At 41.6% G+C, this 26,618-nt stretch overlaps 1 protein-coding gene across 12 annotated transcripts in view; it reads right to left on the bottom strand.

The window, feature by feature from the left end:
• Positions 1-26,618, bottom strand: part of MED12L (mediator complex subunit 12L) — a 150,764-nt gene that overhangs the window by 117,241 nt on the left and 6,905 nt on the right. For 9 of the 12 annotated variants that reach the window (XR_013931798.1, XR_013931799.1, XM_080410154.1 and 6 more), the window contains exons 2-12: positions 26,418-26,522; positions 23,795-23,986; positions 21,751-21,910; positions 19,427-19,596; positions 18,674-18,784; positions 17,983-18,252; positions 15,623-15,772; positions 14,988-15,087; positions 14,661-14,797; positions 2,881-3,012; positions 1,351-1,477 (exon numbers count right to left, since the gene is read on the bottom strand). Coding sequence is in view for 10 of the 12 variants with exons in the window: in XM_080410154.1 (XP_080266280.1) it covers positions 1,351-1,477; positions 2,881-3,012; positions 14,661-14,797; positions 14,988-15,087; positions 15,623-15,772; positions 17,983-18,252; positions 18,674-18,784; positions 19,427-19,596; positions 21,751-21,910; positions 23,795-23,986; positions 26,418-26,522 (1,654 nt within the window). In the remaining 2 variants the exon portion in view is untranslated. The remainder of the gene's footprint in view (positions 1-1,350; positions 1,478-2,880; positions 3,013-14,660; positions 14,798-14,987; positions 15,088-15,622; positions 15,773-17,982; positions 18,253-18,673; positions 18,785-19,426; positions 19,597-21,750; positions 21,911-23,794; positions 23,987-26,417; positions 26,523-26,618) is intronic. The other 3 variants (XM_080410155.1, XM_080410162.1, XM_080410156.1) reach the window with 3 other exon arrangements.

Here is a 26,618-nt window from a genome sequence, read left to right as displayed (position 1 = left end):
CACAGAAAGGTTTGAAACATTGCAGTTAACAGAAAATAGCTTTATAGCACGCCAGCATTACTGGGCAAAAAAAACCACAAAAAACCTCCAGCTCCTGAACTACCAAATCCAAATCATCAACATTTATTTAAAACAAAATTATGCTTTACAAGTTCAAATTAGTTCATTATATAACACTATTTCTTTTTAGAAATTCTCACTGCACTGCTGCACAGAAGCTGTAACAGTAAGCCCACCAGCACACCAGCTCAGGGCCAGAACTCTTCCCTGCAGCCCACAGTCCTGCTCACCTGGAGTTGCCTGCCGTACACCAACCCCTCAAAAGTAAGGTGTGCAGACCAGACGCTGTATGGAGCAGCATCAAAAAACCACACCCCTGCTGATGATCTGCCCTCCTTCAAAACACAGCCATTACATGCTTTCCATTTTTGGAGACACAGAAGCTCAACCACCATAAAAACAATACAATACCACAAAACTCGTCCAATGCTTGAAAATACTGAGGAATATTTCAAGCAAGGAAAACATTCCCTAGCTGCCTGCTGCTCTCCCTACCCTGCCTTGCAGAGCTACTCAGGTGAAGAAGGACGATACCGTGTTTGAAACAAGCACATCAGAAACATGAATCTAAATAACACAAATATTTCAGATGGTTTATTAAAAAACAGGGTCACCACTAGCACGAAAATAAAGCACTGCCACTACCTCAGGAGTCTGTAGTAATTTTTTAAAGAAGTTTCGCCTTTTTTGGATGTTGAGAGTTTTCAGCATCGTGTTTCAAACCACTGAAAATCCTCTTTATTTTAAGGGCACCAGGGATTAGGGAAAAAAAAAAAAAAAAAAAAAAAAAGCACTAACCAGCAGTACTTACGATACTAGAAACATAGGCTACAGTATCAGGCAGTTTTATTAGACCAAGACATTTCATAGAGCAATCTACGATGAACAAAGATCCTTTTTCCAATCCACCTATTTGTCAGCTAACAGCTTTCAACTTTAACACTTGTGTGTAATTTCCAAGTCAGTCACTTCTAATGTGGATGTGTCAAAAAGAGGCGAGTGTTTGATGTCAAATAACCACAGAGTGTATTTTCCCCAAATCTCTTAACAGCTTAAACAGAAATAAACTTACTTTCTGCCCATTTTCCTTTTGTGAAAGAAAGAAATAAGTATCACAGAAAGATCTTATAACAAGGCAGGAGATTTCTCAAAAAGTGGTGCATATGAAAATAGAGCAGATAATCACAGGAACTGCAAAAGACCTGCTACAGCAAAACAGTAACTTCAGCAGCCAGATAGCAGACCAGTGGCTTCTGATCTACCTTGGAATATAAATTAGTTAATACTCACATAATGAGGGAGCTTGTGTATCTAAAAACCTTAGCAGGACATTCTGAAAAACAGGAAGACTGGAACCTGTCAAGGAGGCTGAAGACAGAGATTCCTTTTCATCTAGGACTTCAGATTCACCACATCTCTGCACAGTTAAATAAATTTTTAAAAGCATGTATCTAACACCCAAATGCATATAACATTCCCACAATTTGCATCTGAGGCAACTATACATATGATTATCTCCTACCTCTTCATAAAATCCAGACTCTCTAGAACAACAGGTTTTCCCCATTACCTAGTTTGGTTATTTCTAAGGTGTTTTATTTAATCATTTTGGATTACTTATTGAAAAGGAATGCCCGAGACATGTACCATCATCTGCAACAACATAGTTTCATATAAAAGTAGAAATTTAAAGATATATAACTTCCAAGACCAATGTGAATATGAAAGGCAACTCCTCTTGTTCGCATAAATTGCACTAAATATAGTAACAACCAGGGCAAACATCTCTGCTTTGAGTGGATTTTGGTGCCAGTGAGGCAGAAACAATACATGAAGCTCCCTTCCCTCTAATGAATAGTTTGTGGTGAGGACCAGACAAAGCAGAGAAGCTTTAGAAAGTGAAAGTCTTTTTACACCTCATAATGTCTGTGTGTCTGTCTGCCCAAATGCACAAGTGCTCTCATCTCTCTATCCCCACACCCAGGCTGAACAGACACTACACACCATTTTCCTGGGGACCCTTTTTTCTAGGAAGAAAAGAAAAAACCAAACTAAACAGAACCCCCATCCAGTAAAAACTGCCTGCCAGGCATTGCAGGGATGCAGGTGAGGCCAAGGTAGCGGTGCTCCAGCTATGGGGAGGTACCACTGGTCCAGAAAGCTGCTTCAAGGCTGCAGTGAACACACTGCCTCAGATAATCCTCACTACGGAGCAGATTTAGTATTACTGAAGTTTCAAGAAGTGTCAGCTCATGCAAGCTGGAGTAGGATCCTTTCCCACAACATTTTACGCCAAAGACACTAGTGTCCTGCTTCTCCAGCGAAATGTTGCATTTCCTCTGAAAAGAATGGAGTTCTACAGAATGCAAGATTTAAAGTTACACTCAAATTTTGCCTCAAAACAGATCTTCGTTTTGGAAACTTCCCAGGCTCCCCCACCAACTGAACAGCTCTGCCTCACTGGCCAAACCCACAGCCCTCTTTTTAAGGCACTCCAGTTACTGTGGCAGCCCTTTATTTCTCTATTTGGGCAAGTAGTTCACAGAAGTAAAATATTTCAGACAAAACAGACACAAATCAGCTAACATAGACCATTTTGAGTTTGGATGCAGTTTCTTTATATTTTAAATAGAAGGCTTTCTCATTTAAAATTTATCTAGAATTTAAAAGCTGTATATTGATGAAAAAAAATCCCCAGTGCTCCAAATGGCATCAAACTTACTTGTTTTGTAATGAGTAGAGATTAAAGCGATGTTTCCTTAGAAATACCTTATTTTTAAGCATACTGTTCACACTATTCTAGAAGTAGAAACAACTTACTTCTGCTTCAATTTCTGCTTGCCTCTTCTCCAGGAGTTTGGCTACAGCCATGGCCCTGTGCTTACCAGACCTTTTACAGCTCACAGCCCATTCACAAAGCAGCGTCACCACAGCTTCGTCGTTTGGGGCTACCTGTTCAGTGCAAGAACAAAGACAGAAAACGCTTTCACCCACACAGCCAACAGGCTTATTTTTGAGCAAACAGCTTGCAGCAACCAGTGTTCTGGGGGATGAAGACAAAAGCCGAGTTTTGTTCTTTAGTACTGACAGATGCACACATTTGCTTTATTCGTAGTGTTTTGAAATGAAATATAATCTGGAAGCCAAAGAGGGAAAATTCAGTTTTCACACTGGTGATGCTCGAATCAAAAATTTCCTTTATCATAACGTTGCTTCACAAAAACAGAAAAGGGTGATCTGCTTTATGAGCAAGAGAAACAGGAAAAGCACACCACACAGAGCCTCTCAACCCAATTAACCACACAGAATTTACGCTTTCCCTACGTTAATTCTTCCAAACCTCCGCCACCTGTTTCCCGATCATTACTTGCATCCCACTGACACAAAAAAAAAAAAAAACACACCTCTAATCTCTAAATGTCTATCCATCAAATAACCAAGGTCAAAAAATTCCCAAAAAGCTCAATTTACTTCTGACCTAACACAGAGATTTTGAAGAAACAGTACATGTCTTTAGAAAATCTGTATTTACGGAATAGCAGTGTGATATAATATGCTTATATCTATTAACTGTTCATCCAATCTCTGTTTACACTAACCACCCACATTTTGGAAGTAATTTTTTCTTGTGCAGTACTGAACTGGATCTGCTGAACTTCCTCGCTCCTGCCCAAGCTGGCGCCCGTCTCCGAATGCTTACATATGACCAACCTGCAAATTAAGCAGATGTGATTTTTCCTCATTCTCCAAGATGAGTGGAAACTACAGTTACAAGTAAACATTAGAAGGGCTAGAGTCAAGCACAGCACCCTCAGAAAGCAAGCCTGGAACCTGTCAAGGTTACTTTTTTCAGAGTGATTAGGAATTACAGACCCCCAAGCACAAAAGTTACTGCTTCAAAGCCATCCCAATTGTCCTCCTCAAAAATTACAAAAAAAACAGTGCTTATGCTAAACAAGGCTGGTGTGTATGTGCACACTTGTCACACACAGAAGCTTCCTGTAAACACACTTCAAGGTGACAGAGAGCCAGTGATACTAGATGACTAGGGGCAGTGGGAGTGGAGGGAAGAGGGGAAAATGTTTTTCTCTTAACCTAAATGAAGTGACATGGTAACATCACCACTGCTATGGTTAGATGCAGCCAGCTAACAACAGAGTATGGATACTATGTACTTTTGAAGGCAATGCAGAAACCTGAAAGACTCTGATCTTCACACGGACTTCTTTCCCTTTCTACTAACAAGAGAAACCATGCCAACAAAAAAAACCCCAAGCGTTTCGCAAGCAGGAGACACCAACTCAGAGCTTGGGCGCAGCGTGTCAGGTCACCCATTCGCTGAAGCTGCGCCCGCACTGCATCGCACCCTGCGGCAGCCCAGGGACAGCACCACAGGCCTCCTCACCCTCGCTCACAGGGAATGGTGCCTCTCGCAGAATGGCCGAGCAGCTTATCTTCTCAAACAAGGCGCACGTGATGCTTCTACAACATAAGCCCTCCAGAAAAGTGAAGATGGAAAGCCCTGAAGAGATGAGGCAATGGGGCACTAATGCTGAAGGTCAGAGCTCATTGTGCTGGGGCAAACACAGAGAGCAAAATCCTGGCAAGAGAGATTTAAAGAAAGGCTTACATAGGGTACTTCTGAAGGAAAAAATGGTTGTAAGTGTCCCTACCTGGTTTTGTTGTGGCATAAAGAAAAGTGCTTAGGCTGTTTGGGAAATGTCAAATTGCAGAAGAAAAAAGCCAATTTTTTTCCCTTCAATTATCTTCCTCTTGAGAGGAATGAGGGTGCTTTTCCTCCAAGGAATACGCACACTGTACAAACATTGCTAGCACGCAGACACTGAGGTATACATATGCATGTGCACATGTATATGTATCTCCTTCAGACACTGCCTGAGGTACTAAGCCAAGAATATGAGCCTGTTACTCAGCTGTCCTCAGAGCCATGCTCAACTATACTAAGCACTGAAAAGCAAAACTGCCAAAGCCTGCAGTCAGTGAGCTAACCACTTCCACTGCTGCTGCTCCTGCTGCTCAAGGGAACAGATGTTTAAGCCCTATGACAAATGTGAGAACAGCCCAAAGTTAAACTCCTGTCACCATATACAAGAGTACACACAAACAAAATTCAAACCGAATTTATGTGCCCATGTTTTGGGAGTCCTAGTGAGTATCACTTGCAACTTCATACCTGTGTCACTTACCTCTGACCACTACAGACACCAGACTTGGCAGGGCCTAGCTTGCCTCCACTGCTGAGCCCTCCAGTCCCCGAAACCCATCACTCTGTTTAGTAAAATGGGAGCACCGTGCTGCACCAAGCAAGCCCACGGAACAGGTGTATCACAGATGTCAGTCATACGAGACCAGCCTGCTCAGGGTGGGCTCCCATGTGGGCCACAGCCAGTGCACCCCCAGGTTACAAAGCCAGATGCCAGAAGGCCATAGGCACTCATCATCAGACATGCACTCTGTACTTAAGAGGTTGTCATTAACAAGGTATCTTATTTGAATTGCACACACAACTGTTACGGTCAAGGGCTAGGGCTTACTTACCCAAGCACATTTCTTTCATGTTTTGGTTGTTTGTTTTACAGTCTTTTATGAAACTCATTGACAATAAGCAGATCAGACTGTGGTCAACAGCAAATTGCGTATTTAGAGTTTTAGGTATTAAACCAGCACGTGTTAACTGTCAGGGTTTTTTGGTTTTTAAACTAAAGATTGCATAAATTACTTCTATGATACCCCAAAGAAAAAAGAAAACCCAGGGCAAGCTGACCTTTTTCTGTTAAAGCTGGATGTTATTTCAGTTATGTCAAGAAATATTGTGGGAATCTTACTTTTGAACAGCACTTCCATGTGTAGCACTGTATTAAAATTCTCTTAAAAGGGAAGAATAAAGGACAAACATTTGTGCAACTCACAAGAAAGTAGCATGAAATTATACTGGTCAGGACAGCACTGAGGTCTACATAAATTAAACTTCAGGAGATTTCACAGAATGACTGATCTGCTTGCTTCAAGCAGCTTTTTTTCAAGGGACAATCTGTTTTTTTCAGGTGGGGGTGGTGGAGGTGGTGTTAAAATTAAACAACTAGAAAGAGACAGCTCTACAGTTATGAAAATGCAGACAGTTAATTCTCTTTTTAAACAAGTCATCTGCTAACACTGTGATATTTATTAGTGTAAAAATATATCTCCCCAATTCTGTGCCTATAGAAAGCAGAATTACATTCTCAGAGATGTAAGAATCCAGCATCACCACAAATTAAACACCTAGAAGTGATTGTGCACCTCAAAAAACACAGTGTTGATTCTGCAGTTTCACATATATGCAGAACATAACCTCTTTTGAAAGGAAAAAAAGCCTACCATAAATACTTAAACCATCAAAGGTGCTTATCCGCCTAAGAATTTCAATCACACTACTTTTAAGTGCATAAAACCAGTGAGTTTGGTTGTCAGGAACTTACATGTGCAGCAACTAAAAGTAAAAAAAAAAAAAAATTATGTGAGAGCAGGTACTTATTTAAACCCTCTGATACACACTTCTGTTGGGCAAGCTGACATCACCAGAACATTTCCATTCATCTGGCTCTGGGAACACGGGCCCCTGCAGCAGCTGCAAAAAGCAAAGTTGAAGTGTCTAACCAGCAAATATTTTATTTTGTTTTTGACTGAAGATAATAAATACATTTGAAAGCTGTATCAAGTCCCTGCAATATAAATAATTACCCCAAACCCCTACATTAAGTACGCCTCTACAGCAGTACATGGGCAGTGAATGACTACGCTAACCAACCCACACCTCATCTGTAGAGCCACAAACTGGAAAATTAGTAAGTTCAGTGCTGGAAACTCCAGTGCTGAGTACTCGCTGCTTTACTGAGTACACAGACAGGGGCGTGCTGCTCCTGGGAGCTGGGGCGGCAGCAGCCCGTGACGCTGGTAACACACATCGCAGAGCTCTATCTCCCTGCCCCGCTGCCTGCTGCATGATTTCCGCCTGCCCTACGTTCACATGATAGCTGTACCTCATCACTTCCCCCCTTCCACCACGTTATTTAAACATGGTAAGAATACAGTTAAGTAACCCCTCTCAGAATAATCAGGCTCTGGAATAGTCTCATTTGGGATCCTGAGTCTGCAGACGGTCTGGCCTGTGGAAGTGCAGACCACATTTCAGAAGGCCTCAAACTACTGCCTTGAAGAGTATCATTAAGATCACATTTGTACCCTTAAAATCTCAGGGGCATGAAAACAAGAAAGATCAGTTCACACGTCACTTAATGAATACATTTTGTAGGGAAGACAAGACAAAGGGTACAGGAGTAGAAAACAGGTGCGGATAGGCAGGAACTGCAACTCCCTTGGTCCAGGTGAAACCCTCCCATGGACAAGACCCTTCCTCAAGATTCCCAAACCTTCCACGAGGCCTAATGGAAGAAAAACACTTCAAGGTGACATCAAATGGAAGATATTATCTGCACCAAGTAACACACACCTGTGAAGCAAGATTTGAAGTTCAGGCAGCTCACTCACAACAGTTGTCTTTTAGCCATGACCCAAAATAACTGTAACCTTCTGAAAGCCACCCGTCACACCCTTTCAGAGAAAACCAAAGCCTAATTTCCCCCAATTTATAACTGGACCACAAGGTGGGTGAAAAACAGAAGAAAAAAGCTGGTTTGGTTTTACTTTTAAAAAAGGCACCGCAATTACCAACACAGGAAAGTATCAAAAGGAAAGTATTAAACATTACTGGTCCTGATAGGTTTGGAGACAGGAAGCCAAAAATACTATTAAACCTCTGCCTCCTGTAACTCTGAGCCCTTTCCCCACTACTCCTTGCTTTTATTATTTAATTTAAAAGTTTGCTACTAAGGAACTAGTTTGACATTGCACTAGCTAAGGCCACCATTGAGGCACCTGGACTGCAGAAGTTACCATTTTGTGGTGGAGGCAGGAAGAGCAAGGCAATAACGCCCAGGAGCTCAAATCACTAAGCAAAAGGAAACCCCAGCCACCTCCTATCTCACCCAAACCTCTCCTGACAGCAGCCAGCTGTGTGACTCAGTGCCGCCGGGCAATGCCCACGCTGTTTGTCACACCTGCATGCCTGGGAGCTGCCGCCCAGCCCAGCACCCTTCCTGCACTCGGAGCTGCTCACGGGCATTTGCTGCAGGCAGCTGGGTGCGCTGCCTCTCACACCACCGTGCCTGCGGGCCTCAACACCTTTCAAAGGAGAGAGGTGAACAGCACCTGAAAAGCTTTTCTCCTGCCCAGAGACACAAGGCTGCTTCTTGGCGGGGGGCAGCAAAAAAAGCTTATAGCAGGTGTGCTCTTACGACAGTCATAGATGCCTATATATATATATACACACATGCTCACACACAGATATATGTATGTGTACACATATGTGTATGTGCACACGCAGATCTATGTGTGTGTGTATATATATGTATACACATACTTATATGGCTATTCCTGCTCCTTTCAAAACAGGAAGATACTGAAAATGTACTCAATGAAATCATGCAACAAATCCGGGCAGGTGCTTATTGCAAGCCAAGCCCACGCCACAGGAAGCCAGTCTGTCCTTAAACCATGAAGACTGTTAACAAAACAAAACCAACAAATCTGATTGCTTCCTAGTACAACAGAGTTCAGACTCAATACACAGAGCTGCTTTATTCCTAATGTAGAATTTTACCATTTAAGAATGCTCCCTTCACATACTAACTAAATCTCTTTTTTAATGTAGACTATCTAAATAAATCTGTAATCACAATTCCAATTAGTATTTTCAGATTAACTCCTCAGTGAAATAAAATTAACTTTTTAATATTAAATTCCAAATCTGCTTTCTAAGATGACAAGGCATTTTCAGAATCCATATTTCGATTAAGAAACAAAGAAGGGGTACAATATAGCAACATTTATTAGTACAACACACTTTCTAGAGAGAACGGGTGAGGAACACAAGAGCCAGGAATGAGAGCACTATCAGATTTTTGTAGAGAGTGGGGAAGAAAAAAAAAAAAGGGGGGGGGGGGGATAATAAAAGAGGGGCCTGTGTCATCCACAAATGCCTAGCTCAAAATCCCAAATCCACGCAAATTAGCTCTGCTCACAAAACAGTCCATATACAGCTCATTCCATTTGAAAACTTATCTGCACATCCATAACAAAGGAGCTCCTGAGGTGTACTGCTCTCTATGGAAAAACTGTCCCCAAAAGTTTGGGTTTTTCTAAAATCTAAAAGCTGCACTGACACTAGCAATGCAGACTAAAATATGGAATATGAAAAAATGCCTCTGACTGCAGCCCAAGAGGGATAGTCATTATAGGATGGCAGGCAAGCTCTCTCTACATGTGCACCACAGCACTAACAACAGCTCAAAGACAAACCCTTTTATTGGAGTACAGTTTGCATATTTGCTTTAAATTAGGAGACCATCTTCAACAAGATATTAACCTCTGCTTTGAGCTTGTCTAATATAAGAAGAAAATACAAGTTGTGTGTTCTTTTTAAGGACCCTATCAGTTATTTGAGTCACAGAATAAATGTTTCCCTTCCAGAGAGGTTTTGTACTTCAACTCCCTTAGATGCTCAGGTGAACAGGAATCTGATGTTGGATTTACTGAAATAATAAAGGGTGAAAATACCCACACCAACAAGCTTCAGGTAACTGTGCAATTCAAGCAACTGAACAAATACTAACTACATTAAAAATATTATAAGAATGCTCAGAGCTCTATTTTCTCATGTGCTTGTGGAAATACTCTGATTCTGCAGATATTTCTATCCATTTTATTTTGCTCATCTTATCTCTCTTACCTGTTATGCATCCCAACACACTCAGATTCACGTCCCTTCTGTAGTAACAAACTATTAAATTGTAGCTTACCCACTAAAAAGGTGTGGTTAGATCTCCTTTCTCACAGACAAAGTGGGGCTGGGGTTTTTTTTGTTTGTTTCATTTCCAGCAAAGCGATCTCAGAAAGACAAATATTAACTCTCTGCATTTGTAACAAGCACTGTTCGTGAGAACCAAGTTCAAAACAGGACTTTTTCACTCTAAAATGAAAAACATCTCTTGGCATCATAAGAATTCAGCTGGACTTCAAAGGCAACATGAGAAGCAAGACCTAAATACAAGTTCAGAGACCTAAACTCTAAAAGCAATCCAAGGCACAATTATCCATGAGGTTTCATGATTCTACACAATGATTTCAAGATATTTAGTATCAGTACTTAAAACACCAAGCACTCTCCCCTTTCATCCATTTACCACTGCATACTAGCTAGTAAACACCAGTATGAAGTTTCATTTAATAAAGTATTCCTCTCAAAGCTCAGGTATATTTCAAGCTATACTTAACCAAATTGTATTTTTCTACACAGGAGACTATCAAAGACTTATAAAGTCTCATCAACCATCCTAAACCAAAACAAATTAAGAATTAAAGGGGGGGGGGGGGTGGAATCCTTTCTCAATTCCCTTCCTTAGTTCTACCTGTGAAAGACTGAGACAGACAATAAAACACAGGTAGACCAAAAGTTAGGTGAGAGTTGAGAGGGTTTAAGCCACAAGATGACAGGTGAACTCAAAGAGGAGTTTTCACAGACATTATGAAAAAGTCGCTATTGCATTCTCTAGCTCATGCTTCCAAGGACTCTATTTTTTTGCACGAATTGACTCAAGTCTTCAGAGGGAGTGACCTTTAAAGGCAGTGGAGAGAAATCAAAGCTGTTCCCAATCTGGATGAGCACAACGTAACTTTAATTTAAAACTCTATGGTAGCAATGCAAACTGTTTACTGCATTTATTTATTTAAAGATACCTTCACAATAACTACTACAGTGGTAATCATTCTGGAGCTGTGCACAAGAGATGTTCTGAATCAAGAAAACATCAGATGGAAAACACCTGCAACTGTAAATAAGGCCAGTAGTTTTCTCTGCAATACCATCTCAAATGAAAGTGAATTTACTGGTTTTTGCCGCGTCATAGATTTTGAGACATCAAGTCCTCCTACTCAGCCCATCTACTGAGAAACTAGAAATCAGTGAAGCAGAATTAGAAGTGAAAGGTCCCTTGCATTACTCACTGTGCACATAGCCATGCTCCCAATATAGTACCATTCTTACCATATTGTGATGCTACATTTTTATTGGTTGTCAGACCTTCACACCAAAAGAATTCAGCAACTGTTATCATCATTTGGAACTTCATGGATGAAAAACTGAGCATCTGACAGATGGATTAAGTGCTACTTTCTGAGTTGCACACAGAGCCTGATGGAAGCCCTGTGCCTGTAAGGAAACCTACCACATGAGCACCCAGGCTATGATAGAATCATTTAGGTTGAAAAACGCCTTTAGGACCAGAGTACAACCATTAACCTAGCACTGCCAAGGCCACCACCACAAAACCATATGTGATCCATGGCTCAGATGAAGCTATTCTGATGGGATTACACAGGGACCATCACTCCTAAGACACAAAGACAGTTGGAGAGAAACTGCAAAGCAATTCTTATCTCCTACTTAAAGTCTGCTTAATAATGCAGCATTTAATAATGCAAACAGTGCTCCTCCATGCTAAGTCTCTCCAAAGCAGTGGAGAAGCATTGGATTCTCCTCCCACTTCTTGTGGCCTATCTCAAGGTCAAGAACAGAGGGTTCTGGGTCTGGTCAAAACATGGATTTAACATAACATTTTCTCACACAGCTTCAGTGTGCCACCTCTGTTATACACAACATGATGCTCAAAATCCAAGCCTTGTTCAATGCCTGCCATCCATCTGCCTGATGTGTCCTACTCAAACTCAACACATGGCCACAGCTCCATTCCGTTGTCTCATGTTCTGTCACCAGATCCCAGCCTTCAGAACCATTCCTCCGCATCTCCCTGTGGGGCAACTCTTCCCTCTGCCGGGCCCAGGACGCCTGGCCTTAAAGCCAAACTGTCTACACCTGCCTATCCTCCCTCACGTCTGTCCTTTGCTCTAACACTTGGAAGTCATGAGTTATGTATTAAAACAATTCTGAAGAAATCAATGGTGTGCATAAAAGCAGCACCCTGAGCACATCTGTCTGTTTTCACTCTCCCTTAGAACAAACCTTGCAGCAGGAGCCACCCTCATTCCATTCCTGCACATGCCCAGTGCTTTGGAGCACCACTCTCATAGGTACTTGTGCTGGCATCATTTGCAGTCTGCATAGCAACACTTTGCAATCCAGCAGGAAAAATGGACAGGAAATAGGATCCAAACATGTTCCAGCTGGGCTCACATCAAAACAGTGGGAGTAGATATCTGTCCTTCAAAGTACATATTGCTTTAAATAACTATGTCAGTAGGGAGACATCCTAGTGATGGCCATCTTTCTTACAAAATAAAAGTCCTTACAGGCTTACATGAGTTGCCAGCTGAAAACAGAGCACACACAATCTCATAACTCATGGCCTTTTCTGCCAAGAAAAAACAGCCTAAGTATTAAGGAGGAAGGAAACAGAAACAATAAAAGACAAACAGCATCACATGTGGTGACATCCTTGTGTGCTTAACCTTGCTGCACCAGAGCTGATGAGCAGTGGGTGCAGCGAGGCACCAACCTTCACTGGGTGTCTTGGTTAAACCATGACACTGGGATGCAGGGCAGGGCATCACCCACCCCAGGTGCTCACCACCAGCCTGCCTGGGAGGTATAAGCAGCTAAACGCTACGCTGGTCACTCAAATGTAATTTTGGAAGCTCCAATCAAAATGTACAAGTACCATCAATCAGGCATTCAGCATCCCAAGGCAACCTCTTGTCTAGCTGCCAAAAATTAAGCTAGAGCCAAGCAACAACGAACAGCCTTGAGAACTCCAGATGTGGTTAAGAAGCTGCAGATAATTTTAAAGTTAAATTTCACACTGTCTCCAGACCCAGTAAGGTAAGACTGAAACTTTCAAAGGTAATTTTTCTTCTTTCAGAAAGAAGTCAGCATCTTCTTTGCTTCTCTCTTCCGAACAGTCTCCTGCAACTAATGTGCAAACATAGGCGCACTGTCACTTGCACATGACGCTGCTTTAGTCCTACTCAGCATTCTTCATCTCAGAGTAAAATGTTGTGCCATTAGAAGATAGGTAGCCCTGCAAATTAACTAGACCATAAAAATTTGGTTCCCAGAACTGGGGAGCATGTACTTTAAGGGAGCTGTTTAGGAGGCAAAACAGGCATGTTTTCAAGGCAACCCAACCTCACATCATAAAGTACCATAAAACAAAGGCAATAATAGCAGACAATCTACAATAAGAACAGAATAATTACTTTCAGAAGTCTCCCTAACAAAAGTGCTTTTTGAAACACAAAGAAAGGGTTTGCTAGTACAATTGTAGCCAGAAGCCAGAAAAACTTTTTGCAATACAGGCAGGGAGAACAGGAAAAAAAAAAGAAAAAAAAAAGATTAAAAAAACCCACAAATACAACTGCAGCAGGGCAACAGCACAGAACCATGTCATCTGACCCCATGGCAAAGAGAAACGAAAAGCCAGCACTCAAATGACAAAGCTTATCATACTGTACCCATTTTAAAAACACAAAAAACCTTGTGTGTTGAACTCCTGACTTCATCCAAGCATCAGGGTTAAAGAACTTTCAGCAACTTCATCTGCCGCTGTAACAGCTCTCCTTCCTCTGTTTCTCCCTCATTACCATAATAGTGTCTTTGAAATACAAAGACAATGCTGGCAAGCATCTCACTCCTACTTACCGGTTCTGAGCTTTACATACAGAGTTTATTGGTAGGTACATCTCTCTGGAAATGCTTCCAGAGATGTTATCCCCCAAATATGATATTCTGCTTATTTACTGCAAAGTCATTAAAATGCTGATTGCCAATTATTATGCAGTATTTCTGTGCAAAGGGTCTTGAATTAATGTTTTTAAAATATTAATATGAGCAGCTATGACAGATTCACTAATGTTTTCCATTTTAAAACTTTACTTCAACAGTGTATTATTAAAGCCTGCTATTTCTTCTCTTCCCCAAACACTTTCCAAGGAAACTCAAGAGTTTGACATCATACATAGGCCCAGTGACATTATCCTCTGATCTGCACTGTACCAAAAATAAATTCAAAAAAGGAGGAAAAAACTGTAAAATGGTAAGGATTTCTGATAAGCTTTTTCCACAAGCTCTGAAAATGGTTCCAGGAATACAGGTGAAAACATGAAAAACCAGAGCAGTATATAGTTTTAGAATATATGTAATATATTCTATAGTATATAACAATAGATGTAAAAGTTGTTATCAAACAATAATCCTGAATTTTACTTGGCAGCACCCAAAAAAACAAACTACAAAACCCTGAAAGATCAGTTCTCCTAAGAGAGGTTTACAGTACATAGAACTGAAGAATTCAATTACAACAGCAGAGAGCTGTTTTCTCCTAATAAATCAAATGTGTATTTTTTATTTACTACTTGACAAAGAAAACACAAAGCTTTTGGATCAAATATACACTACACACAATTCTCCTAAGTAAAAATAAAATCCATTGTCTACAGATTATGAAGTGAGAGGAGAATGTAGCCATTACCTCTTGGTTATCTTTATTCTGATTTGCCCAGAAAATCTTATGATAAAGTGTCTCCATTGAATTGCTGGAATCTGATCTGTCAAAACAATGCCGATCCAACACTTCTAAGGTGTGCAAAACTCGACTGATGGTCACCCCTAGAGATGGGAGTCAGATGGGGGGGTGGGAGGGTGAAGAAAAAAAATGTTTACACAGGAAGACACTGCATTACATCCATCTGTCAAATCTATTACTAGAATTAATCATATTGCAAAAGCATTATACTCAAAGAAGAACAGATGTAAACCCTAAAGCTCCCAACATTTTTTTCCTTTTGAGCTGTCCTACCTGCGGTTGATTCTTGGCACTTGTCAAAAGACCACCGCACCTCCACAGCACGACCTCTTTGTTTTATCTGCTGTTCTACTTCATAAATCTTTGCCCGAACCTGTAAAAAGAAGACAGCTGCTAATTAGCTAGTGGTAGGAAGTCTCAATTTTCATTTCAGGCTTGTGACAGCTTTCCTCAGCAGGAGCAAGGTACCCTATAGTGTTCCACAACACTCCCTGCATTTGGGAACAACAAACTGAAGTATATTCTATTCAAATGCTTTTTGTCTGTCACAAATCATCTTCTACCATAAACTATTTTTTCCTTACATCTGAGCTAGCTGAAGTTAACTTTCAGCATGTCTGAAAAGTCATATCTCACAGTACAGTACGCCAAGCTTCCTTATTTGCCATTTTACATCTTAAAGTAATTTCAGTTTAATAACAGAAAACATCTGACTGTAAATAAAATCCCTGGTATTTTCACAAAAATCAGTACCCAAATAAAGTACAAAGTCATAAAAAACTAGCACAACGCTATTCTTGAAACTAGACCTACAAAAATATCTAAACTTGGCTGTAGTCCTAATGATCACAAATCATTAATTGGGAGATAAATCAGATCTTAATAATCTGACAATGAAAAAAGCTCACCTGCTGATTAAATGCTGAATTTCCACCTGGCATAGGTAAACTAGATGGAGCAACTTGAAGTAAATCCAGAGGTGAGCCTGGATTAACGTTCTTATTTTCATTTGTGGAATAATTCCACACCAAGGCACTTGGGCAACAAAGAGTTACAGTCTGCAAACAATAGTATAAAACAGAAGTAATTTCTTTCTCTAAACAGGTGTGATAGACAATACGAACAATAACAGATTCCATGAGACTAGAATCACTTTTGGTCTAACTGCTACAGTGAAAGAAACAAGAAGAGAGGCCTACGCACAATTACTTTAAAACACTCATTTGAGGAAATTCAGCTTCTCTATTAATTATTTAAATATATATGCGTTCCATTCTTATTTGCACTGCTTTCATAAAACCATCAAAGAATATCACCAAAGGCTAATTTCAGTCAGATCCTTTCTGTGAAACTTGAATGGGCTTCAGAAAAAAAGAAGTAATTTTGGTGTTCAGCTTACAGAAAGAAGCTACAAGTGAAATACTAAAATTTAAGAAACTAATTAAAATCAACTCTTCTGTCAAGATTTTAAAGCACAAGAGAGTCACTGAAATGCACCAAGAACTAAAGATTTACTTAGAAAGATTTTCTGTTGACAAGCTTCAAAGCAGCTTGTCAGAAGGTACATATTACCCTATAGCTGTTGGTGTTGTACAGAGCAAAAGCAGAATGCTTTGGTGTTTTGGGGTCAGACCTTACATATCATCTAAAATGATGGCAATTGATTCTTCTTACAGATGGCTATTTTTGAGATGGCTGGACTACTTCTTGGGAAGCTCCCCCAGTCCAGATCCAGATTACAAAGCAGCACCTTAGCAAAATCATTGCTTAGAGAAATGCTCCTCTGAAAAGGAGGAGAGTTTGTCTGAATCCAGGCTGTCCTCTGGGCCCACTTGGTAGCACAAGGCAAAGGGGTAGGGAAAAAAACCCAGAGAAAACACACCCACATAGACAAACCCAAACAGTACATGAAAAGCAGAAAGACGACCAGCTGTGTGGCTAGTGGAGAGCAGCTGTAAAGCTGCCAGAGTACACAGGTATACCCCAGCAGCCCAGGATGGAGCCAAACGCTGACGTTCCCAGGACAGATCCGTGTTCAAGAGGAAAAACATCACAGCACACTGAGAGCTAGACAGAACCTAACTTCCTGACCCATACACCCTCAGCAGAGAGAGGGATGCAGATCTTCTCCCACTTACTTTCTTCAGAGGGGGCTGACTGAGCCTTCCCTGCATACAACCCAGCCTGCCTCCTGGCTCTGGACTTCCCACACTGTGATGACTGTAGGGGAAAGCAGCAGCCCTCAGAGAGAGGGCTGCATACTGCAAGAAAGTGTTCTTTTACTGCGGGGGTTGTCCAGCACTGAACCAGGTTGCCCAGAGAGGTGCTGGAGGGGTTAAAAATCCAGCTGGACATGGTCCTGGGCAATCTGCTCCAGCTAACCCTGTCCGAGTGTGGGGGGTGGACAACGTAATCTGAAAAGGTCCCTGCCAACCTCACCCACTCTGCGATTTTGTGATCCTGCAAGCATTCAGTATACTCCTGATACCACCACACCAGGACATCTCTGTGCAATACCCCCACCCCCACCCCCCACCCCCCTGCACCCCCCCCAAGACAAACAGCAGGAGGGCTTCAGGAAGTCTCACCAGGTCAGCACTCAGGAAGGCAAACAACAACTGCCACTCACCATACAAGTCCTTTTTTAGAAAACAATTTCTGTCTTGACAGTTCTGCTATTGCTGAGCAACAAGCTTAAGTGAACAGTCTCTTCTGCTGATGAGGCAATACAAACTGCTCATAATTCTGACAAAAACAAAATGAAGCAGCCTGCAGCGGCACCAAGCATCAGTGACAAGCTGGCAAAAGCAAGGGAACCCTCAAAGGTTAGAACTTGCAGGAGCGTGTATGGTACTGCCTTCTGCCCAGCCACACTCAGCAGGCAGACAGGGCCTGGCAGAACCATGTAGGCTCACTGCGGATAAGGATGTGATGGCAGAGCATTACTGCACCAGAAACACTCCATCACAGAGGGAAGGCCTGGGGAAGGCCATCCCTGGGCAGCGGAGTCACTCTTTCCTGCAGCAGAGGTGCGGACAGACACACAAGCACCACAAGCTTCTCCAAGTGGTTCCACCATCGTGCCTCAGCCCCTGTGGAGAATCCAGCTTCCTACTCCCTCCAGACCCACTCAGTCCTCACCCTTTCATCAACACAGGTACATTTAAAACCACAACTAGCACACCTTGTCACACCCAAAAACCACTGTTTTCCAATGAACTGCATGGTTATAGCCTTGAAAACAAACAGCAACAGAACATCGGCCTACCTGCAGCATACAACTGAGTCCATACACCAGTGGACGGTGTTGAGGGCAGGAGAGGAAATCTGAGCAGGCCAGCTGTACTGGGCTCACCACAGGACCAGGCGCAGTCGGACTAGGGGCTGCCAGAGGAGGGTTACTTGGTCCAATAATCATATGAGGAGAGTGTGCAGCTACAAAGTTGGGACCATCACTTAGCAATAAAGACAGGCGTCTGGCACAAAAATAAGCAAGGCGACGGGATAGGTAAGCTGACTGAACAAACTCTTCTGAATACTGAAATTAAAAAAAAAAAAAAGCATCGTTTACTACACAGTCTACTCCATGTATTCATTTTCTTTAACAACCTAACATTAGGCATGCATAAACTGGAAGGGATCACCTGCAATATTTAAGAGTCCAGAAGATAAAAAATAAAAAAAGAGCAGCTCAAATGCCAATCTGTACTTCTGTCTCTTCAAAACTTCATCTGCCCTCCAGGACCAGTTACAGTAACAGAATCCTACCAAATCAAGTTAAGGATTATAAAGTATGAACATTTTAAAGGTGTTTATAAATTCCAAACATGCACTGTGCAATATATTTCCTTAAATGTCCTAAGTAAAAACGTTCATGTAGGTTTCACCACCACAAATATTAAAATCATTCATGTATGAATCACCCTTATATTGACTCTGGCTTTAAAATATGCATGTACCTGCAACATTAGCGGCAGCAACAGCTTAAGAAGATCATCATCAGTGGGTCTGATTTTTTCCAAAACATCCAGTATCCACGTCAAATACTCGTGTCTCTCAAGCATTCCTTCCTTAAAGGATTTAACATAACAGATCACATATTAACTGGGAGCACTGAACAAGCAGGTGTGTAATTACAAGTTTCGTTTCATTTCTGGTTTAGGTCTCATTACCCACATCAGCACAGAGCTACCAAGACCCTCAACCATGCAGGAACCAGCCACCATCACAGCAGTCCTATGAATAGGGAAGCAGCTGCGTACAGCAGGTCAAATTCGGCAGGCTGACTTACTGCTGACAGACTCCCTCCCAGCAACCCTTCCGATATTTCTAACCTTGGGTAGAAACAACCAGAGTTATTCTGGGCTAGAACCACGTGGAACTGAACAGCCAGGCCACCATTCCAACACCCAAGGCTTCCCGCGCCACGGTGGCTGCAGCCTGATATAAAATAATTTAAAAGACCCTTAAAAACATGGGATACAGAAGAGAGAATAATTGAATACCTTGCTGCAATCGCAATCAGGCACGCTAAGAAAATCAAAGCTTTTTCAGCTAGCAAATCTTTAAAATGAATTAGCATTTACAGTGTATGCAAGTCTTATGACAAAAGCTACCACTAAGTTCTAAAACTGAACTTTCCAAGAATGGTAACCTAAAAAATATATATATATATATATTAAAAAAAATACATGCACTTCTTGGAGTATTACCTGAAACATATAAAATGACAATTTTTCATTATATTCCCACTGCTTCAGGGCTTGTTCCATCTCTTGAGGCATCACTACAGAGCTGTTGCCTTGGCTGGAAGTCACATGATAGAACTCTGCAACCTTTGCCAGCTGCTCCCGAAGGTATTTGGTTACAATTTGAGTCCATTCTACAAAATAAGCCTACAATTAGAACACTTCAGCTGATAAAAGGTTTCTTTCACAGTGAGATTTGAAACAAACTTACATTGCCTTTGTCATCAAATATATTCCTCTAAAGCATTAACCCATGGTTGCATAATGCAGCACCTAGTGGGAATTAACAGACTCCTTACATGCCTCTCCTGTGCATTGGTCTCAAAGCACAGATACTGTCAAGTGTGTAAGCAGCCTGCTAGCTTCGCATGACATAAAAGGCACTGACACAAAAATATGCCTTTAGGGAATCACCTGTCTCTTTCATCAGATTTCAGCATTCAGCCACAAAACAGCCTTGAAATAGGTAAAATAAATATACTCCATTACTTCCTTCCATCTGGACCTTTACGTCCCTCTTCCTTCTCCTTCGAAATACAGCCAACATAAAACTCACCAGGACTTTGCACAAGCAATGGGATGTAAAACTGTTCTTTCTACAACCATTCTGTAACAGACAACTCCTCCAGATTTTTACTCTGACAAGAATGCAAAAGCTCAGGAGCAGTTTCTTAGGTCACAGTGACCAGCACAGTGCAGAGGTCTGCAAGCAAGACTGATTATCTTTCCTTTGTCCTAGATAAGTCAGTAGTGCTGTTCAGCAAATACAGAAACCTACTAAAAATTACCAGGTTTTCCTCCATGCTTCAGCAACAATTCTGTATTTAGCATAACCTGGAGAAATTAGTGAACAAACTTGCTTGGTCATACACATAAAGCTTTGGGAAAAGAGGAATTGTAAGGCAGGCATTCTCTTAACAGTAACTGGAACAACCAAGGTTATTTCTTAGTATCTCAGAGACAAACATCTCACAGAGCTGTATTTAATCAGCATGCAGCACATTTCAGAAGAGCACACTCTTCTATGAATACATAATGCAGTTGCTTTGACAACCTAAGCCTGTTTACTGTCAGTTACAGGAACTACCACTCTCAAACACAACTATTTTTCACTGTTTACTACCCACCTCAGACTTCAGCTAGCGCGTTCATTCTTTTTTCCCTTTGCATTTGTAACTGGCAGTTCTGTCAACATAAACAGACTACATGTTGAATGCTTTTCTACCCATATCCACTGAAATTTCTGTATGAAGCTAGCGGGTTTTAGTGTTTCCATAGAGCAGTTTAACCACATTACTTCAAACATTCACTCACTTTTGGAAAAACAATTCCAAATCTACTACTTCAAACTTATTTCATGTGACAGTATGAAAGAATATTTTCCCAAAGCAATTACCAACATCTCTGTGCCACTGAGTTAGGAAACCATGCAACCCCCTTTCTGTTACCTGAGGCACAGATATAAAACATTTTGGGAACTGTCAAAGGCTGCTCAGTAACATGCAGCAAACTACTTCCCAAAAAGCTCTCAATAACCTTTGCAAAACAGGGAATTTGGACAGAGGACACAATCTTCAGTAACCTACTTCAGAATACTTGTTCGTAACAGTCATGGGTCCCTCAGCCCAAAGACACCTTTACCGGCTTCCTTCATCCTCGCTGTGAAGCAGGTGCCACCATGGCACCATCCTGAAGCAGAACCAGAGCAGGAGCACCTGCCTACCCCGATGCACATGAACCTTCCCAGTAAGCACAAACCCCTTTTACTTTAAAGAGCTACTACTCCCAGCCACAGCAAACTAGGTCTAGACCAATTTATCACAAGAGTGGACAATCTGCTTTCCTCACCTCCTCCTTACTCCCCTTTCTCCCCCACTTCCAGACAACCAAGAGGGTGTTTGTTTTAACTCCACCCTAATGAGCACACGTCCCAAGCAAAGGAACAGCCCCAGTCTTGGTGCACAGCATCACCACTTCAGTCCCTTAGGAGAGGCACAGATGCTCTCTTTTCACTAGCAGAGCTATTCACACCAGATTAGGAAAACAACCAGCCCACGCTTGCTGTCTGCTCCAAGCCTCCTGCTAGGGTCTACTCAAAAAATGCTTACAACCTTGAAGAGGAAAGGGAAGACAACCTGAAAGGCTGGAGAGAGGGGCTGTTCAGCATCTCTTGGTGTGAAGAGCAAAAGGGGAATTTGGGAGAAGGAAACTGCAAGTCACCCACCACAAACAAGAGGAGCACGCCCCTTCAGCTATTATTATGCATTTAGACATTAGAGGTTGTTTACCAATATTTGGGTCAGTGGCCTGGCGTTTCTTGATTTTAGCTTCAGAAATAGCAGCATAGTAGGCACATGTCATTTTGATCAGCCATGCCGCTCGCAGCAGTGGCACAGAATATTTTGCTAAGTAAGCAAAAACATCTTCTTTTTTACTGAGAATAGGAACCTGAAATGAAACAGGAAGCAAGTTACATCACACAGTCCAAATAGCAGCTGGCACCTGTGGGTTAGCCCAGGCCTCCTCTGCTCAACCCCGCACTACCTGGACAGTGGCAGAACTCTTCATCAGCCTAGGAACTCGCTACACTGCCAGCACCTGTTGTCTAGACACACAGAAACTAAGAGACTTAACGAAAAAGAGATACTGCCCCACACTTCCCCCACGTTTCATCAGGAGCATCCTTCCCCCTGCTTAGACATGCCTACAGGGCCACCAGCAAACCTCTCAACACAGCCAAAGACATGCAAAGTGCAGAAACAGTCCTGCAAGCTAATCCTCAGAAGCTCTGGGAAATGGATATACCAAGGGTTTGGGTAAGGGCTCATCGACACGGATGCTGTCAGTGTTGTTGGGTGCCCCTGGTTCAGGAGAGTCCACAATAACCAGAGTGCACCAGGGAAACGCAGCCTGGCCAGCCAATACAGCCTGCACTGGCTATGCACACAACAGGGCTGGTCCCACAAGACTTCCAGGTAAAGAGTCACCCTATTGGGTCACAGCAATCCTTACACTGTTCACATAAACGTAGAATAATTTCAAAATGCATTGTTAAAGCAACATATGTGAGAACAAGACATTTCATACCCAGTGCAGACAGAAGGGAGCGCAAGCACAACCTACCAAAAAATCCTCATTGCTCCTTCAGGCACGCTCAACCTTTCTGACAGAGTGTGTGAACAGAGGTGCATCGGCACTGAAGACAGCAGCAAACAAAGCACTGACCCTCTCCTGTTATGTTCTTCAATGGTCAGTCTAGGGACTCTACAGAATCGATTTCAGTGTTCTTAACATGCTTATTTACTGTTATCGGTGGGTTTATAAATATGGTTATTAAAAAAGAAAAAACAAACTTAAAATAATGAAAGACATCTCTCTAGCAATTCCAGTCACAAAGTTAACCTCTTAGAAAATTAAGGGGAAACATAAGGTGGTGGCATGCTTGCCACAGCAAAGCTCTTGTTCTTCTGGTGGCTCTACTGGTGGCAAAGCAGCACAAATTCTTCACCAACTGCATGGCAACAGACCAAAAACTGGTGAAACTTGTACCTTCTGTTATTTTGATCCATTTATGCTCAATAGTCTTGGAGTACAAGTTCCCTATTTCAGTTCAATTTATACTCATAAAAACTCCCAGATACTGTCAGATTAGCTGCTTGTACACAGAGCTCCAGGAAAGAAAGGCACAAATAAAAGCACCTTTATTACTGTGTTCTAGATACTGCCTTGGATGAGTTTTAATGACCACTTCAAACTTATTTTGTGCTGCTGTTCTTAACAGCATGCAGGATCCAAAAAGATAGCTCAAAATTGCCTCTTCCAGTTATACAGACTGCTACAAAGCAGCAAGAATTCTCCTTAATTGGAAACTTTAACAAGAATGCAACTAATAAGACTGTTAAACAAAAATTGTTAATACAAATTTAAATGCAAAGAGCACACAAAGGGGTTGGAGTTAGCGGGTAGGTTCTTTTAAGAATGCATCAGCTTCCTAGCTTACTATGTCCTTGCCAGACACAAGAATTTCTGTAAACTGTTCCTTTGCTTGAGAAATAGACCCTTGAAGTGAAGTGTACAGGCAAAGAATCTGGCTGTCAATACAATAAACATGCCTGAGCTGAAACATAGTCATTCAAAGGAACTTCTTACCAGCTAGATCCCAAGTTCCCCTTTGCCCAGGCACCCTCCTTGCAGAGAGGGAACACACTGCACAGCAGCAGCTGCCTCCAGCACTGCTCCACATCCAGCACGTTCAGAAATACTGCCCTATTCTTACAGCCCAATTCAGTACAAATCAATATCCAAGAAATGGAGGAAGGAGTATTTTGATACCTTTTTTGCTAAGAGAGTCAGGGGTTTACTTCCTGCTAAATCTGTGAACCAGTTGTGAATTGCACTCTGAGACCGAGCAGTAACCAGCCAGTAGTTGTCTTTGGCATTTACTTGTGGTTTCTTCTTCCCTGTGTCCTGGAAAGTGTTAAGTTTTAGCTTTTCCGCTAGTATGCTGCTAAAGTAAGCGCCAATCTGGTGAGAAAAAAAAAGGCAAAACATATATGACAATGCAGTAAGTAAGCATCTATCCTACATTAATGCACGAAGGATTTCCACGTGAATAGATGCAGTAATCACTCTAGTCCAGGCTATCAATCTAATAAGATTACACTTTAATTCCCTGCAGCTAGGAGATGAGGATTCTTGATTTTAAGCACCCATACAACACTTCTGCAGTATCATTGCAGAAGGTGCAGGTCAGCAAAACCAAGCCCAAGATGGCCAGGCCCCAGATACCAGAGGTACAGCTGCCGCTTAGGCCAGGTCATGGTGAATACCCAGAGCCACATCCCTTTGGCTGATCAGCGTCTCAGATTCAGGCCGCAGTTCAGGGTATTCTTACCAGGTCTCAGAACCCTCCTCCCCTTATTTACACTTTACCATAGCATAAAGTGTGTAAATACTGGCTTTTTGCTTCTGTCTAGAACAAACCACGCTCTAGCAAGAACCATTTTGATTGTCTTTCCATCATTAGTTACAGCAGGCAAAGGTTCAAAGATCTGGGTAACCTAGGAAGTGCTCTGATTTCTATTCCAAACACCTCCACTACTACTCCATACATCCAAAATAAAAAGCTTTGCAAGATTTGCTTCCCCAGCATTTTCAATCCCAAAACAGCAGAAAAAAAACCAATATAAGTTTTACTTCCCATGTAAGCTTATTTACTTTTCAAAATTACTGTAATAGAAACAAATTTTTAGGCCTGTCAGTAAGAATAAAATGTTTGATTTTCTAATAAATATATTCATAGCTAGGTAATTTTAAAATATATGAAAAGCTTTTAGGAGATACTGAACTTATTATGGTAATACTACACTTAAATCTTCCAAATAACTACAAGCACTTTCTTGTGAAATTCCATTTTACTTTTCAAACACTTATGTTCAATAGTCAAAACACGAATAATTAAAACATAAGACAGAAAGCGCGTGCAAGTAACAATTCTAGAAAACAAAATCAGAAGAATGTAACAGTGATATGGAGAAATAGTGTGAAATGGGGACAATGGACGTCGATCGTGATTGTATATGTCTGCTCAAGGAATGTGGGTATGGTGACTGGTCATGGGTGCGGTGTCTGGTCACATAGGCACACAGCTCTGAGGAGAGAGACAACTACAGTTTTGAGGAGACGCCTGCCCTTCTTCCTCTAACAAAAGGGGCTATTTAAAAAGGAATGAGAAAAGGATGAGAGACATTCCAATGCTATCTAGAGGGAGGGAGTGCTAAGTCTCCTTGCTGGAGAAGATTGGATGGTCACAAGAACATGAATCACCTACAAACCTGCAAGACCACCACATTCCAGGCAAAGGACTGATAAGCTAATTAACATACGAAGCGGGTTTAGGTAACGAATATGTATAGGCGTTAATTGAATATTCATTTGTTTTATTGTATAAATGCGAGATGGTTCGTCACTTCGGGCATGCACGCTTGTGGAGGAGCGATCCCCCGTGCATCTGCGTGCAATAAACATACCTACTTTATAACTTTCGAGTTATAGAGTCTAATTCCGCACATCAACAGGAAAAACTTTAACATTTCAACAATAGCAACCCTGTCATTTACTTGTATCTCTTCTTCCACTAAACTAAAAGAGCATCAATGTGTAAGTAAATTCACACTTTCCAATAAGCCATAAAAAGTTATATAGTTTAAAAGTCAAACAGCAGAAAATTACTTTGGCTGAAAACATTTGTATAAGCTTCTTGACAACAGTCTCCTTTGAAACCACTTCTTCCTGCTTTCCCAACAGAATGCGGGGGGGGGGGGGGGGGGGGGGGGCAGGGGGAGGCTGGGTGTGCATGAATCTGGACAAATCCCTCATAGAAATACGGGACGTTGGGTTTTTTCCTAAACAGCTACTATTTTCAATTTGAAGGACTAATATTTTACTTATTTTTATTGCTCTTCTGTATATCACACTTCTTTGATTCTCAAAAAACACTGCAGGAAAGCTAAGCTGAATTTCACTAGACAATCCAAGAACATATTTTCAAGAGACCTGGACCACAGTGACCAGTTTCTCCTGGCAAAAAACAGCCTGATGAAACAGATAACAAGATGAAAGCAAGCTAAAGATGTGTAAATACTAGGAGCTCCCAGGGAAGGAGTCACTACTGTCTTTGTAAGTGAAGCAAATAAAAGAACAAGAGCAAAAATTAACATCTCTTCTACACTGAAGTGTGCTAGTCACGTTTTGCTCTTGGCATCCATGTTTTCCTCTGAAGGCTGATAACAGTAGATAGCAGAAACACTGCGCAGCATTCTTATGTTAGTTCTGTAATTAACTTTAATATGAAGACTTCCAACTAGAAAGCAAAGCAGTCAAGAACTAAGTGCAACCCCAGCCAGCTTGGTTCCAATTTCAGTGAATATACTCAGACTGAAAAGCCCTGTCTTACCTTTGAGGCATTAATGACAATATTTCTAGCAGATCCATGCTCATCTCCCGAAAAGGCAGGTTGATTACTGAAGCCTTGCTTCACATTCACTGCAGTAAGTTCATCCTGCAAAGTGTTTTAAGAGAAAAAAATGAAATGACAATTTAAGAAGTCACATAATTCTGAGAAGCACGTTTTTCTAAAGAAAACGTATGTATTTGC

Source organism: Falco punctatus (assembly GCF_963210335.1).
Source record: "Falco punctatus genome assembly, chromosome: 13".
In the NCBI taxonomy this organism is placed as follows: domain Eukaryota; kingdom Metazoa; phylum Chordata; class Aves; order Falconiformes; family Falconidae; genus Falco; species Falco punctatus.
The sequence above is the reverse complement of the archived record's forward strand: the minus strand, read 5'-3'. Positions and strand labels throughout refer to the sequence as shown.